Here is a 17,500-nt window from a genome sequence, read left to right as displayed (position 1 = left end):
TACAACATATTCTAGTTGGTAGTTGAAACATTGTCACTTGGTGCTCTGACAGAGAGCTGAAACACTCTACACATTTTTGTTGTGATTGTAATACATGATCACTAGAAAAAATTTAACTTGACGCCGGTGTCATACGCATGACATATAAGAGTCATAATAGTGTCAAAACTGTGTCATGATATAGTCATGAATGAGTCATAAACATTATGTCAATGTCACAAATGTTTTATGGTCATGAAAAGTTGATATTGTTAGGCCTGTCTTTACCATAACCAAATTTCACTTAATGACAGTCATAAAATGTTAATGACATTTCCCATAATGTTCATAAAACATGCATGTCTGCATTATGACTATGTTATGAGACTGTTATGTCATACGTATGACGCTGGTGTCAAGTCAAGTGTTACCAAAGCATGCTTACTGCACAATGAATGAACTAGTTACAATTCCAGAATGTTGTACCCAACACAATAGCTGCAAGTCACGATTCTCAAACACTGCACTGCACGACACACAGTTGGAGGATGCAGGTGCTGAAAGGATGTGAGCAGTGTTTGCTTTCCTCTGTGTGTCTTATCGGTTTTGGCTTCTTCTTTAAGTAAACCGTTTTATCTCAGAAGGGGGTCTTTTTAACAGTCTTTGCACAAGTAATTGAGATTTTCCAGTATACTGCACCTCCTTGATAGCATTGAATTTGTGTAAAAAAAAAAAAATAGAACAGAAAAATATCTGCTCATAAACAGATATGGCAAATAGGTACCTAGATATAGTGTGTGTAACTCAGATCTGAATTTTTCATTAAAAAAGTATATTGTCGGAATAATCACAATGAATATATGCTCCATTGTTCTATGAAAGACTGCATAACGAACAGGGATTCTAGTTGCAATTCCAAAAACACCATACCCAATACAGTACAATGGCTGCAAGTCACGATTCTCAACACTGCACACCCAGTAGGGGAGGATGCAGGTGCTGGAAGGATGTGAGCTGTGTAGTGTAGTGTTGTCTAACTCCAGGCAGTCCAGTCAGACACTGTGGGGTGCAACACACTATAAGGATACCGGCATTGCTGCCGTCTACACACTGTCTCTGTTTGAACACAATATAAGGATAGCCTACCGTTGGCGTTGTCTACACACTCACACTGTGGTTTGCAACACAATATAAAGTATACAGTACCTCTGGCACAGTGGATACCATTGGTCTTCTCTACATACTGTGTCTGTTGCAGTACAATATAAGGATGTAGTTTGTCTACACACTGTGTCTGTTGCACCACAATACATGTAAGGATACTGTTGGTGGTGTACTGTGTCTGTTGCAACACATTATAACGATACCATTGGTGTTGGACTGTGTCTGTTGTGCCACAATAAGGATACCGTGGGTCTTGTCTACACACTGGGTCTGTTGAAACATAATATAAAAGGATGCAGGCAGGCAGGCAGGCAGGCAGGCAGGCAGGCAGGCAGACAGGCAGGCAGGCAGGCAGGCAGGCAGGCAGGCAGGCAGGCAGGAGGGCAGTGGCTATGAAGCAAAACAGTCAGAACCCCAGCAGCAGAAGGATGCGAGGGGCTTGGTTCAGAGGGATGCGAGGTTGCCTGGTTTAGAAGCAGCACGGCAATCACACACATGAACGCCCCCACAAGTCCCACAGGAGTCCACTTGGCCCACGGGCCCCCACGGGCCCCCCACTGATCCCCAAATAATGAGCAGGCAACACAACACAACAAGAGCTGAGGGCAGGGCACCTTCTGCATAGCGCATAATGCAGCGAACAAACAAGTAGGCAAGCAAGCAGTCAAGCAGCCAAGCAGGCAAGCAGCACCTGAGGTGTAATATATAAAGGAGAGTCGTCTGATTTGTATTTGTTTGAGTTAGGGTGATGCATTCAGCACCGGTGTGGTGCGGTGCGGTGTGGTGTGGTGTGTGGTGTGGTGTGGTGCGGTGTGGTGTGGTGTGGTGTGGTGCGGTGTGGTGTGGTGTGGTGCGGTGCGGTGCGGTGCGGTGCGGTGCGGTGCGGTGCGGTGTGGTGCGGTGCGGTGCGGTGTGGTGCGGTGCGGTGCGGTGCGGTGTGGTGTGGTGTGGCTGGTTGGCTGGTATAGCATGGCAGATGCCTGTTTATAATGGCTGGAGGCCACGGCTAATGGGTCTTGACTAATGGCCACAAGGCCATATGCACACCTCTCTGTCTGTCTGTCTGTCTGGGTGGGTGGGTTGGTGTCTGTGTGTGTGTGTGCGTGTTTGTTTATTTATTTATGAGGGTGAATGAAGGTGTATCTGTGTGTCTGCCTTTGTATGTATTTCTTTGTCTGTATGTGCGTGCGTGTGTGTGTGTCTGTGTGTGTGTGTGTGTGCGCGCGTCCGTGTGTGTGTGTCTGTGTCTGTGTCTGTGTATTTGTGTATTGATGAAGGTGTATGAATGAAGGTGCATCTGTTTGTCTGTGTGTGTGTGTATTTCTGTGTGTGTGAGAGTGCAGATTGCTTGTGTGTTCAGTATGATGCAAATCAGCGTTTGCCCACAGGAGAGAGGAGAGGGCGTCTGCCTGCCTGGCACTGTTGCGGGTTTTTAAAGCGGCACATTTTTCGTCTCCTTCCCATCCCGTTGGCATCCCCTGCTGCCCGGGCCGCCAGTGCCAGACCAGTCCCAGAGCGAGTGCCAGCTTTCATGCTGCCCAATGCTTACTGCTCAACCAGGCGTGTACTCAGTCTTACTATATACTGGGCCAGTCCCTTCAGCTGTAGTGTAGTATGTAGTGTGTATGTGTGTCTCTCTGTGTGTGTAAATACAGAGAGACAGAGAGAGAGCAGTGTTTGTATATTGTGTGTGTTTGTGTGTGTGTGAGAGAGAGACGATTAGAGAGTGAATAGAGAAAGAGAGAGAGAGAGAGAGAAGGAGAGAGAGCAGCATATACAGTATATTATATGCGTGTGTGTGCATTTGCTCCCAGGCTAAGTCCAGAAATAGCGTGCGATAACGTAAACATCTGCCAGGAGGGGAGACAGTGCCGGATGAAAGCATCTCCATTGTGCAGGCAGGGCTTCAGCCTCAAGCCTCCTCCTCCTCGCTCCATTAGCTCCAGAAGAGAAATAAATAATAATAGACATGACTGTGGAAGTCAGTAGGGCTGGGAATCGATCCAAATTTCCTGGATCGATTCGATTCCGATCCAGAAGGTCACGATCCGATTCGATTCAACGTTCTGATTCAATTCGGTTCGATATCGATCTTCTGTATTGCTGGGTTGTCACTTTAACCCATTTATGCCTAGAATCCTAAGACCAGTTATAAAAACCTAAATATCTCAGCCTTTGATGCCCACACAAACATGAAATAGTGGGCATGTAGCCTACGTGCATGTGGATGAGAGCTGCAGGATGTGGTTGAGGAATAGCGCCTATAATCATCTGCAAAAGATCGATCCACAAAGTTGTGATACGATATTGCACTTTTCGAACGTGAATCGATATTGGATCGCAGATCGGTCTTTTGAACCCAGCCCAAGAAGTCAGTGGGGAAGGCTACCATGACATGGTTTCCGAGCAAATAAATAACGTCATCATCTAAAACTTCCCGGGGATCCGGGTTCGATTCTGGGCTGCTACCATGACATGGCTTTCGAGCAAATAAATTCATCATCTAAATAAGTCTGTACAAGTAGGGGGGACCCGGGTTCGATTCCGGCCGAAGGTCATTTCCTGATTGTCATCCTTCCGGCATCTCTCTCTTCTGCTCACTTCCTGTCACACTCTTGCTCACTTCCTGTCAACTGTCCTGTCTGAGTAAAGACTTAAACACCCCCAAAACACCTTAATGATAAATTTTTGAAAAGTCTGTTCAGGTTATTCTTATTTTTTCCCCCGTTCATCTTCTATCCTATCCCGATGGCTTCGGTTGCCTTTTAAATTTTAAACTCCCCCCCTGCTAGCGCGGGTAACTAACGTGCTCCGGCAGTTTAAATTTAGCAGCCGGCCGTCTCGGGGTCAGTGCCGTTGCATCAGCGTGACTGCAGGGTCTATATTGAGTGCAAGCAATCTGTCAGAGCATCCCCCACCCCCCCACCGCTTACTCTCCCACCCCCCAAGCCATCCTCCAGCCAGAATCTCTTCATCCAGTGTGTGACACAGCCCCACTTACTCGCTCATCTTTGCCCTCATGCGGCGCTTCCCCTCACTGACAACCAAGCCCCGTCACAAACATTACACAACGACCAGCCCTTCCTGCCCTGCCGTAGCTCCCCGGCGCTTCTTGCTGCCACCTTGTGGCCAAAAGATGTAAGCGTGTGTGTCACAAATGCACAAGGGCCTCCCTCCCTCCCTCCATCCTTTTGTCTGTTGTCTGTTGTCTGTTATCTCTCTCTCTATCTCTCTCTCTCTCTCTCTCTCTCTCTCTCTCTCTCTCTCTCTCTCTCTCTCTGTCCTCTCTCTCTCTCTCTCTCTCTCACACACACACACACACACACACACACACACACACACACACACACACACACACACACACACACACACACACACACACACACACACACACACACACACTCCCCCTCTCTATCTCTCCGTCTTGGTCAGATCTCCCTGGGCTCATCCCTTCAGCAGGCTGCAGGACAATATATATTTCTTTTGTCTTGGAGATTAAATATGGTGAATAAATTCCTTGCGGTGTGTTTGTGGTGGTGTGGCGTGGCGTGGTGTGGTCCCTCTCTCCCACCGTAGATAATCAGCCCCATTTCCATGACAAGGAAGACAACGGAGCACCAGCCACCAGCATCCATATGCGACCAAACGCCACACTGGCAACCGAGCCCTTTGTTTGCCTTGTCCTTATTCCGTGCAGCGCGTACGTGTGTGTGTGTGTGTGTGTGTGTGTGTGTGTGTGTGTGTGTGTGTGTGTGTGTGTGTGTGTGTGTGTGTGTGTGTGTGTGTGTGTGTGTGTGTGTGTGTGTGTGTGTGTGTGTGTGTGTGTGTGGTGAATACATAAAGGGATGGATTGAGACTCACAGAGAGATAGATAGACAGACAGGGAGAAAGATAAAGACATGGGGGTGAGGAATAGGTGCTTGGTTGGATTTTATTCCTTTGTGTCGGTGTGTGTGTGTGTTTTGTGTTTGTGCGTGCGTGTGTAGGCGTGTGCGTGTGCACGTGTGCGTGCATACACTCGCGTGCATGTGTGTGTCTGCGTATATATGTGGGCACGCGTGCATGTGTGTGTGTGTGTGTGTGTGCCTGTATGTGTGAGAGAGAGAGAAAGAGAGAGAGAGAAAGTGAGTGAGTGAATGAATGAGTGAGTGAGCGAATAAATAAAGAAAAAAGACAGAAGAGAGAGGTGGAATAAAAGAGAGGGAAAGGGGAGTGAGGGAGTGAGTGATGGGGGGGCTATAGGTGTGCGGTGGTCCCTGTGAGACTAATCCGGGTTTAGCAGCCAGGCAGACATTAAACGCGTCCCTTCTCTCTCTCTCTCTCTCTCTCTCTCTCTCTCTCTCTCTCTCTCTCTCTCTCTCTCTCTCTCTCTCTCTCTCTCTCTCTCTGGGCACAGTGGGGTTAATCTCCTTTGAGATCCGGCTGCCCGCTGACTCCCTGCATGAGTGTGTGATAGAGCCTGGCCAATCCATAGGAACACACACACACACACACACACAGATATGGATGGATACACACACGCACACATACACACATGCATGCGCAAAAGCGCACACACACACACACACACACACACACACACACACACACACACACACACACACATACACACACACGCACACAAGGGCACACACATATGCACGCACATCAATTCATATGCACGCACAACTAGACGCACACACATCACACACACACACACACACACACACACACACACACACACACACACACACACACACACACACACACACACACACACACACACACACACACACACACACACACACACACACACTCATGGACATATGCACACACCATTGGGGTTTGGTGGTAGGGGAAAAGCAATGGAAACATAAAAGAGTTGCACCCGCACACAGAGCACACACACAGCACACACACACACACACACACACACACACACACACACACACACACACACACACACACACACACACACACACACACACACACACACACACACACACACACACACTGTGCATGGGCATATCCTGCAGCTCCTCTATATCACACCCAAACTCCAAAACACACCTACACCTACCAGGTCTAGTCTAGATTAACACCAGTCAACCGGCCAAATGCTGTTGAATATTCAGTGGTAAAAAATAAAACTTAAAACCACTTTGACCCATTGGTGAGTGTGCATTTGACTAGTAAGAGTAACATCTAGTACTAGCCCTTTTGGCTGGTGCTAATTTAGTTCATTTAGAGCCCTGAGTCACCTACAGATGCACCTATATAGACTTTCTTACATCCCCCATCCCATCGCCATCCATCTCCTCAATTTCTCTCTCACACCAACAAAGGACCGAGACAAGACAAAGCCTCCTCAAAGACCCCCACGTGACGCCCGGCCTCATTTTAGCGGGCTGCAGCATCAAAGGAGAAGGGAAGAGACAGCGGTGGCGGCGGCGGCGGCTGTGTGTCTTCAGATCCCGGCGTGGCGGCGGAGGCAGAGGCAGTTACAGCGGCGGCATTTTAACCTGCCATGCTGCTGCTGCTGATGCCTACCGCTGAGAGTGTTGTCAGTTTGGGCGGTTACCCACCCAATTGGGCTGCTTGGGATGGCCGTCTGCGGGTAAAACTGGGGAAAATCGGCCATTTGGCGATTTTTTCTGCAGTTTTATGCCCATAGAAATCAATGCAATTTGTTAAAATTAGGTGGAATTGAGCGCCTCTTGGCAGTTTTTCAGCACCTTTTGGACAGGATCTGATTATACACATCTTGCAACACTGACTGCTGATGCCGGCAGCCATCCGTTCAGGGCAGCTGACAGCTTTGACCAGGCCCGGGACAAAATCATCTGATAGGGCCCCCCCTCAAAATGCATACAATGCAATAAGAGCCTAACTCTGGGCCCACTCTCTCCTTGGGCCCGGGACAACTGATCCCTTTGTCCCTGCCCCTGTCGGCATCCCTGCATTGCCATTGCCACTGCTGCTCACCGCTGCTCACCGCTTGCCGCTAACGGGTAAAAAGTGCAGCCGGCACCGCCTGTAATATGTATGCCCATTGATCTGCCATGCACAGAAGGCACAGGAGAGAGGGGGAGAGGGGGAGGCAGTGGGCTTCCATTAGAGAGAATGAAGGGAGCGGGGGATGAGGGGAGGGAGGGAGGGAGGGAGAGAAAGAGGGATTGAAGAGAAGGGGTTGGAGGGAGATGAAGAGAGAGGTATCAGGGAGGGGGGAGAGGAAGGGAAAGGGAAAGGAAACGAGAGAGTGATGGAGGGAGAACGGGAGAAAATAGAAGGTTGGAGAGGATGAAGAGAGAAGGGGCTGAGGAGACAGAGGGAGGGAGGGATGGAGAGACAGAGGTGGAGAGAGGGAAACGGTTAGGTAGAGGAAAATAGAGAGTGATAGAAAGAGAAAGGGAAGAAAGAGAGGGAAAATGATGAGAGAGAGAAGAAAGAAGGCGAGAGAGAAGGGAGGGGACAGGGAACGAGGGAAACTGACAGACAGAGATAGAAAAAGAATGAGGGATGTGGATGGAGAGCGGGGATGAAGAGAATGGGAGGAACGAGAAACAGGAGGGAGGATGAAGAGAGAAGGAGGGAGAGAAGTGTGAAATGGAGAGAGGGAAACAGATAAAGGCAGAGAGAGAGAGAGAGAAAGACAGAGAGAGAGAAAGGAAGGAAAGAAAAACAGAAGGGAGGAGAGCTTTGTAGATAGAAAAAAGAAGGGTGGAGAGAGAGAAGGGAGGGGTGAAAGACTGTGAAGAGATAAAAAGGAGAAAAAAGAGACAAAGTGAGTGAGATAGAGAGAGTAAAAGTGAGAAAAGAGAGACAGAGAGAGTGAGAGGAGAGAGAGTAAAAGGGAGAAAAGAGACAGAGAGAGTGAGAGTGAAAGGGAGGAAAGAGAGCTATAGAAGGGCGGCTCATTAGCTGGTGAAATGACAGGCTTCATCCACAAGGGAGAACCGCTGAGCTTTGGTCTCGAGGGACAGGCATATAGAGTTCATGTGTGTGTGTGTGTGTGTGGTGTGTGTGCGTGTCCTGCCGCTAGCTCTGTGAGTGTCTGCTTGCCTGTGTCTGACTCTCTCGCTGTGTTTGTGTTTGCGTTTGCGTTTTCGTTTGCGTTGGTGTCTGTGCATATTTACTGTGCATGTTCATGTGGGTGAGTGTGTCTGTGAGCGTGAGTGCGTACGCGTGCATGTGTGTGTCTGACTGTTTGCGCCTGTGCCTGTGCCTGTGCCTGTGTTTGTATGTCTGTCTGTCTGTCTGTCTGTATGTCCCTCTGTCCGTCCCTCTGACTGTGTTTGTGTGTGTGTGTGTGTGTGTGTGTGCGTGCGTGCGTGCGTGCGTGCGTGCGTGCGTGCGTGCGTGCGTGCGTGCGTGCGTGCATGCGTGTGTGAACATTAGAACATTATGAAAATAAGATTTTGGTGCTGTGTAAGACTTCTTTTAAGCCAAATTTGGATTGTGCCATGATAAATGTATATCTGTCAATCCAAATAAAGACGTCAAATGTGTGTTAGCATCTCTGCATGTATGAGACAGTCTGTCTGTGTCTACCTGTCTTCTTGTCACTCCGTCTGTGTTTGTGTCTGTGTCTGCCTGTGTCTGCCTGTGTCTGCCTGTGTCGGTGTGTCTAAGCGTGTGTGTGTGTCTATGTTTGTGTGTGCTGTGGGTCGAAAGGCATGTTGAGCATTAAATGTGTGGGCAGAGTATGAGCTGCGGCCCTCGTGCAGACGATACAGAGTCCCAATCAAAAACACAAAAAAGGTACAAATGTACAATGTACAAATGTACACATTTTCTTTTATCCCCACGTCTGTTCATTTATCGAACTCAAGCCACCGACTAAGAGTTCTGTGTAGTAATGCTATGTGCATGTAGATGTTTGTATGTATGGAGAGATACACTTATTATCCACTTCAAGTATGCACCATTCACTTTGGCTATCTACTGTGTTTTTGTGATGTGTTATGTGCTGTGTGTGTGGCAGCTTTGTGATTGTCCATGGCAAATTTTCTGCGGGACCAGCAAACAGTCTTGAATCTTGATATTGAATTTTGGGGTGCCTGCTGGAAGGACACATGTACGTAAGTGCAGCAAGGTGGCAGCAAGAGGCGCTGGGGAGCTACGGCAGGGCAGGAAGGGCTGGTCGTTGTGTAATGTTTGTGACGGGGCTTGGTTGTCAGTGAGGGGAAGCACCGCAATGAGGGCAAAGATGAGCGAGTGAGTGGGGCTGTGTCACACACTGGATGAAGTCAATCTTGAATCTTGATATTGAGACTTGGGATGTCTGCTGTAAGAGCGCATGTAAGTGTTGTTGTCAGGCTTCAATGGCATCCGCCGTGTCAGCCTCATTAGAGTGGGATTTGTCTGCACCCAAACACACGCACCCAGCCAGCCTCAGATCTCACATGTCTCCCTCCACCTGTCCCTCATTTTACCTCTCTTTTTCCTCTCTCTCTCTTGCTCTCTTTCTCTCTCTGTCTCCCTCAATCGATCAATCTCTCTCTCTCTATCTCTCTCTCTCTCTCTCTCTCTCTCTCTCTCTCTCTCTCTCTCTCTCTCTCTCTCTCTCTCTCTCTCTCTCTCTCTCTCTCCCCACTACTGTCTTTCTATGTTCCCCTCTCTCTCTCTCTCTCTCTCTCTCTCTCTCTCTCTTTCTCTCTCTCTCTCTCTCGCTCTCTCTCTCTCTGTCTGTGTGTCTCGCTCTCTCTTTCTTTTTTCTTTCTTTTCATTGTCTTCATCTTTTATTGATTGTTGGGAGACTATAAACCTGTCTTTAACTATTACTGCCACCTGCTGAGGGGGAGGACACATTGCATTCAGAGCGAACGTAAAATATTATTGGACTGTCAGGTGTTTTACATTTGAGTGGCTATCGTAGTGTGGAGAGGTATGATGGATGAATGGAGAGGAATTCATTTCAGACCAGCTGCAACACATTGACACATAACACATGGATCCATCACGTCGTATTCCCCTCGGGTTCGTTGCCTGGTCAATTAGTTTGTGCACATCTGCTTATTGTATTTTACTGTATGTCATATATCAGTGAAAAATGAACACATTATTAATTGCTATTTGTTTTATAATGTAGTAGTTACAGTTACAACTTCTTGTAATACCTCTTGCAATATACATTGTCCTTATATCTTGTTTTTCTATGCGATTAGATTATTTTCGTTACTAAAGAATGCCCCACGATATGATACAATACAATACAATACAATACAATGCAAAACAATACAATACGACTTTTTCCCATTACTTTTCCACTTCTATTATGTCATGGAGCTAGGGCATTGGGCAGGGGCCAGAGATTTGATTATTTTCGATACTTAAGAATGCCCCACGATACGATGCCATTTGATTCAAACGTCAGAATATATTGCGATACATCTATACATTTCGATTGAACAATGTATAGCGTAGGATGTATAGCATAGGGTAGGGGTGTACATAACATGTGCAGCCCTACCTTACGATACACATCGTTACCTCCTTACCTGGGAGTGATGGCGTATCTGTGCCTGTGTCTGGTTTCACGCAGAGCATCCATCTCTTCATCCCTTTCATAAGTGCCATATTGCTCATGGAGATGAAACATGTTCCGCTGCAGGGGGAAATGTACATAGTTTAGGTAACACTCTGAAATTAAGAACTTGATTTATTAGGACACTGTCAGGCCTGGAATGAACTCTTTGTATGTTTGTGTGTGTGTTTGTGTGTGTGCGTGTGCGTGCGTGCGTATATGTGTGCGAGTGTCTGTGTGTGTGTGTGTGTGTCTGCCTTGGACAAGATACATTCTCACCAGCTTCAAATTTCTGTCTTGCTCAAGGCGAACGCATTCCACCGATAGAATAACAGGCCCTGGAGCAATTCTCCACTTGTTCACACTCCACACACACGCACGCACGCACGCACGCACGCACGCACGCACGCACGCACGCACGCACGCACGTACGCACACACACACACACACACACACACACACACACACACACACACACACACACACACACTGAAGATCGTACATGAACTATTTCACAAGATTATTAAAAGTAACATGTGACTGTGGGAATCCATGGCCTTTTTCATGTCTGTGTTTGTGTTATAGTAATATACTGCACAGTAATACACACTTTTCGGTAATTCGTATTATTTCATAATTAAAAGTGAATTGGTCATTGAAGCAGCATGGGATTTCTGATGTATTATCAGAGACGCTCCATTCTGAAGAATTAAAAGAATCTTTGGTGTTATCATGGACATTCCCCTGGCCTAGCATGTGAGCTACTTTGGTTTCTGTATTGATTTCAGGTTGATATGAACACACTGGCAAGTTATATTGGGAAGTATGCTGTGAGGCATATAACATTCACTTACACGTATATGTAGGCCTAACCATAATAATATTCATTGTACCGATATTTGAAATTGTCAACTTGATGAGTTTGCTCAAATGAGGAATTAATTGTGTGCATGTGTGTGCATGCATACATCTGTGTGTGTCTATTTCTGTGTAATGAGTGTGTGCGTCTTCGTGTGAGTAATATGTATGTTTGTGTTTTACAGTGCCAACGCGGTGAGCAGTCGGGATGCGCTGGATGCGGACACGGGCACAGAGTCTCTCCTGAGCCAGCGGAGAGAGAGGGAGCGAGACCGGAGGCGGAGAGCACACAACGCAGAGAGTGAGTAACGGAGTGTGTGTGTGTCTGTGTGTGTGCCTGTGTGTGTGTCTGTGTGTCTGTGTCTGTGTCTGTGTCTGTGTGTCTGTCTGTGTGTTTGTTGTCTGTGCGTGTGTGCGAGTGTGTCCTGGAGCTAGCCACTTGAGCAGGTTTAGTGGCAAAAGCTATGTGTTTTATACAGTGTGTGTGTATGTGTGTGTGTGTGTGTGTGTGTGTGTGTCTGTGTGTATGTGTGTGTGTGTGTGTGTGTGTGTCTGTGTGTCTGTGTGTCTGTGTGTCTGAGTCTGCGTGGGTTTCTGCGTGGGTGTGTTTCTGGCAGTGTGTGTGTGTGTGCAGGACTGTGAGTGTATGTTGATGGGTGTTCTAATCTCCACCTACCCACTAATGTGGAGAGGAGCCATGGTTGTGTGCATTCATCACTCAAAGGGCATTAGTGGGTATGTATCTCCTGAGAACAGAAGTGGTGCAGTGGTCAAGTGGCCAAGGCTGTGTGTCCGTGTGCCCATAAACCACAGAGATTGTGTGTGTGTGTGTGTGTGTGTGTGTGTGTGTGTGTGTGTGTGTGTGTGTGTGTGTGTGTGTGTGTGTGTGTGTGTGTGTGTGTGTGTGTGTGTGTGTGTGTGTGTGTGTGTGTGTGTGTGTGTGTGTGTATGGCTTGTAGATTGCTGCTAATGCAGACAGTGGCTGGAGTTGTGTGTCCGCAGCCCACCACAATGGCCAGGGGAAGTGGCCAGTGTGTGTCCTGTGGCTAGACTAATGGACAGACAGTAAACACTGTGTGCGTGCGTGCGTGCGTGCGTGCGTGCGTGCGTGCGTGTTCAGAGCCCTTAACATCAGGCCACATTATAAGCCCATGATATCAAAGGCTAAATGGGATGCATTATTACAGTAGCTTTCTTGCCATGTCATAATGAGACTAAAAGCACTTTGCAGAGCAATTCCATTCAAAGACAAACCGCACATTGACAAGACAGATGCATGTATTGTCGGTCTGGCCAGAGTCATCTGTGATCTCTCAGAGGAGACATTAGCTACGTGTATGCTCAGGGTCCAAATGTCTAATAGCTAATATAATGCTTGCAGACCTCTCTCCCGAAACCTCATACACACTGGTGACTAAGTTAGCAGGCTGTCCTTTAGCGGGGTCTGCCCATTGGTCAGACAGCCCATTGGTCAGACAGTCCATTAGTCCGACAGCCCATAAGTCAGACAATAAGCCATAGAGGAGCATAACGCTCAGGCTACTGGGCTACAAGCTACATGCTACATGCCTTTACGGACGGTTAGGGTTAGGAATTGTTTTGGTTTGGGCATAGTTTTAAAATTTCAGTTAACTGAAAGTGAAGTGAAGTAAAGTGAATATTTACAAAATTATGTCACTAAAATAATTGTATACTGACAGGCCATGCCTTTAATGACAGTTAGGGTTAGGAATTGTTTTGGTTTGAGCATAGCACGTGTGTGGTCAGATTAATGGCTTGTCGGACCAATGGCATGTATAGCTACCGGTAGCCAAGAATGCTGTGAGTGTGCACTATTCATCTGAGAAGACTACAGACCATGGGAACGAGAAGACACTGGAGAAGTGTACTCAGTTACTCACCAAACACCTGTGTGTGTGTGTGTGTGTGTGTGTGTGTGTGTGTGTGTGTGTGTGTGTGTGTGTGTGTGTGTGTGTGTGTGTGTGTGTGTGTGTGTGTGTGTGTGTGTGTGTGTGTGTGTGTGTGTGTGTGTGCACTGTAACCTTAGATTCAAACATAAAATCTCATGATTGACTCACTCACATGCTACCTGTATAGTCAGACAGATACGAAAAAGAAAGAAAAAAAACAACACAGAAGACAACAACAAAGCAGAAAGCCGACAAGCTGAGAGGATGCCTGGGGCATAACGGTGAGAGCAGAGGAGCGGGGTCTCTTTTTTGGAGAAGTCAATGAGCAGGGCTTGACTCCACGGCGAGTCGGAGAGGACTGGAGCCCAGGTCGAGCGAGCCCTAGGCCTGGCTGGAGCTCTGAAGCTGAAGCTGGGGCCAACCAAATATGCCAACTTACGCCTGAAGTGGGCCTTACACGGCGGGTCAGAGAGGACTGGAGCCCAGGCCGAGTGAGCCCTAGGCCTGGCTGGAGCTCTGAAGCTGGGGCCAACCAAATATGCCAACTTACGCCTGAAGTGGGCCTTACCTCCCGAGGCTGCCTCATGACAAACACATAGCAGAGTGCAGCACCTCAACCCCGTGTGCCATCCAAACACAAGCGGAGGGCACGCACAGGGCAAAGCTCATGTAAATAAACCCCCAAGAACAACCCAATGGGGGGGAGTGAAGAGACCAGCTAAACAAGGAGCTGACATTAGGCATAAGGCTGTGTCCACTGCGGGGTGGGAAAGCCGCATTCTGGCGTAACACCACCCCACCATCCTCCGCAGAGAAGCGCGGGCAGGCCGGATGTACCAACAGCGCATGTACAGTATGTCACTGAGGCGCTAGGCCAAGGACAACATCACCAACAATACTGTCTCACATGCCAATTTTTATTCTTTTATTTATTTATTTACTTTCTTTTCAATGGCTGAGTTAGGCCCGCAGTGCCGCCATCATCAAAGAGGGCGGTACAGAGGCAACAGGGAATGAGTGGCAGAGAGAGAGACAGGGGAGGAGTAACAAACTGACCCAGGTCGGTAAAACATAAGAGTGCTCAACCATGTAGGACATGGTAGGGCCCAATAATTATGTTTGAGGGAAAGCAGCTTGACACATGCTGACGAGAGAAGCCCAAACCGGGGGTCCACTCGTGCCCGTAGAATTTTCAGCAGGCCCCATGCCGACAAAGGCCCGGGTGGGGCACGCCATATGCCCATCATGACACGTGTCACCAGGGGATGCGAACACAGAGTTGCACACCCGAACCCAGAATGACATGTTGAGACTGCCGCCACATACAGTGTAATTGTCAAGGCTGCCATCGCTTGGTCCAACAGATGCCGGGGAAAGCCAAGAGTGCCGGCAACAGGACACTAAAAGGAGTCGGGCCCCAGGTAGCGCATCACACCAACAAACATGTCACGCCAGCGCAGAAAGCAGGAGGGCAGACAGAGCCCTGGAATTCTGGAGAGCCCCTGCCACCTCACCAGACAGGCCGACATCCGATAGTTACAGCCTCTCCGAGGCCAGGCCACTAGTGCCGGCCGTGGCCATGCTATCTCCCCGTCGACCAGCCTCAGTAAGTCCTAGCACAGTGGGATCACCTATGGCGGGCCCACTGCCAAACAGCAGAAATCGAGAAAGCATGACTGGGCAGCTCCAGCTGGAGCCACCAGAATACACATAATCCTCATGCACCCTGGCCAGGAGCAAAGGGAGAAGGACAGTTGGGGAAACCATAAAGTGTCCCAAGGTCCAGGGCTATGCCAAGGCAGCCACTCCCCAGGGACGATTTCCCCCCTGGGAAAGCTCACAAAGGGCAATGCACAGTTAGCCATATCACAAACGGGTCGATGTTGGCCCTGCCAACTGAGATCAGAATGCTCTCCCCCACCTTTGTACGCAGAAGCCATGCTGCTGCATGAAGGTAGCCCCTGAAAGCAATACCACATAGAACAGGGGCAGGGAATGTACTCCATCGTGCACGGTGATGCATGCCAGTGATGTTTAACCTATGGGCCGGGGCCCATTGGGGGGCCCTGAAGGTGTACCAAGTGGGCCTTGAAATAATATTCCAAAAAACACAATCACATTATGGTGTGTGTTGCTGCTGATTTATGTGAGTTTTATTTGTATTCGGGTCCGAGGTGGGCCCCGAACCTTTGTGACACTTTCGAGTGGGCCCCAAGTTGGGAAAGGTTGGGAACCCCTGATGCATGTAATCGCCAAAGTGTCGTCTGATCCAACCTACACAGGAAGGGGCGAAAGCCTAGCAGCACTGTGAGGAGCCCAAACACCTTGACATGTAGTTTGGCTTGGCTGGCGGGCCAAAAGCCATTGACCACCATGCTGTGACCGATCCGTGGTGGATGCATAAGGTGCCATGGTTAACCGCCCCCCCCACCACACTGACAAGCACTCAGGGGTTTACCAAACCCCTGTGCCTGTCCCTGCTTGGGTAGAAATACTGAGAAGTGCGTCAGACCCGAAAAAGCCCCAGTCACAATAAGCACATTGGCAAGGGCACCACTGCCACACCAAGTATGCCCAAGAACAACAGGGACAACTGTGTTGTCCCCGGCCAACCCAGGGAGAACAGGCTGAGTGACATCAGTAAACTGTTCATGCGCTCCAGGTACAGTAGGGGATGCGGGCCCTTAGAAATAGGGGCGAGTCAGACTGAGGAATACAACCGGCTGGGCCAGGAGAAGAAACCTCTGAATGACTCATAATAATAAGTAATATTATGATTAGCTCGGCCATCATAATAATAATCATTGTTATCATTATTATTATTATTATTGGTATTACCATTCTTGTAATTATTATTATTATTATCATTAATAATAATAATAAATCCCGACCTCTCCCAATGGGTCAATGATGGCATAAAGAGAGGTGGACGGTCTGGGCTGTAACACCGCTATAACAGGCAATACCAAGCACGTGAACACGCACGAGAGAGAGAGCGAGCGAGCGCGCCGAGCTCCACTCCAAAGCATGACTAGAACTCCTAGGATGCAAACGCAGAAAGACCTGTGTCTGACATGGTTGGGTATATATGTGAAATGGGCAGACGCCAGATCCATAATGACGACCCAGTCATTAATTGGCAAGTACACTCGACGAAAATGCGCATGTGGAGTGGACACAGAACAGAGCAGTCCCCGATGCAAGGCCACAAGGCAAGACAGAGGCTGGCGTGAAAACCCATGTGCGTGAATGACAGCAAAATAGGCAGCTGGCATAAAGTAGCCCCCGTTGCGCAGCCACCAGACATCTGGAGAGCGCACACGGAGACGGGGCGAACCCAATTACGCACGCATTGCCATTGAACCAGTACAGAATGTAAGGCCCCAGTGTCAATGCAAAACGCAGGAATATCCTGCGTCGGACAAGAACAGACATAGTGCGCCAGGCAGACGTCAGTATCAAGAAATATAATACAACACAGAACCGGGCGAATGCACCCGACAAAACGATGTGGAGTGAGCATTCTACATTCCCGAGATTTCAGTCACTTTATTTACCCTCAGAGGGAAAACAAGTATAACTTTGCCCGGTATGCCGTAAATTGAGGCTCGGGCACCAGCTTTCGGTCGTGTTAACAATTGTAAATAGTATTGCTAGCCAGTAGTCGAAGCAAAACCATTGCGCGCTCCCGCGCGTCGTTATCTGCCTGGCCAAGCTGTGTATGAAGCCCGTCCAGTGGGCGCAAGAGCCAGACACGGAGATAAGCGCGCGAACAGTGCGCGCCTCGTCTCGTGACTGTACACAAAACGCAGGGAGTTCTCCCCTGTGCCAACCCCATAACAGTAGCACGACCCTCCTTATAGCAGAATGAGAGCGCGTTATAAGTCTGGTTTCCCGTTGCAGAGGCCCACGAGAGCGCTGCGAGGGTTACTTTTACTTTATTTAAATTAATTAATTAATTCAGACCTGTGCCAAGGTGAAGCGCTGCGTCTCCACTCCCTTTATAGCCGAGATTAGGGAGGGTGAAATGTTTGGATGTCCTGCACAGAGGCTCCTCAGAGCGGCAGTGCAAGATAGGTAGCCT

The 17,500-nt window shown here is 48.6% G+C and overlaps 1 protein-coding gene across 1 annotated transcript in view; it reads left to right on the top strand.

The window, feature by feature from the left end:
- Positions 1-17,500, top strand: part of dvl1a (dishevelled segment polarity protein 1a) — a 95,865-nt gene that overhangs the window by 43,377 nt on the left and 34,988 nt on the right. Inside the window, exon 4 of the mRNA XM_063208400.1 lies at positions 11,692-11,807. Coding sequence (XP_063064470.1) covers positions 11,692-11,807 — 116 coding nt within the window. The remainder of the gene's footprint in view (positions 1-11,691; positions 11,808-17,500) is intronic.

Source organism: Engraulis encrasicolus, chromosome 10 (genome assembly GCF_034702125.1).
Source record: "Engraulis encrasicolus isolate BLACKSEA-1 chromosome 10, IST_EnEncr_1.0, whole genome shotgun sequence".
NCBI lineage: Eukaryota > Metazoa > Chordata > Actinopteri > Clupeiformes > Engraulidae > Engraulis > Engraulis encrasicolus.
Note: the sequence above shows the minus strand (reverse complement) of the source record. Positions and strands in the feature narration are given on the sequence as shown.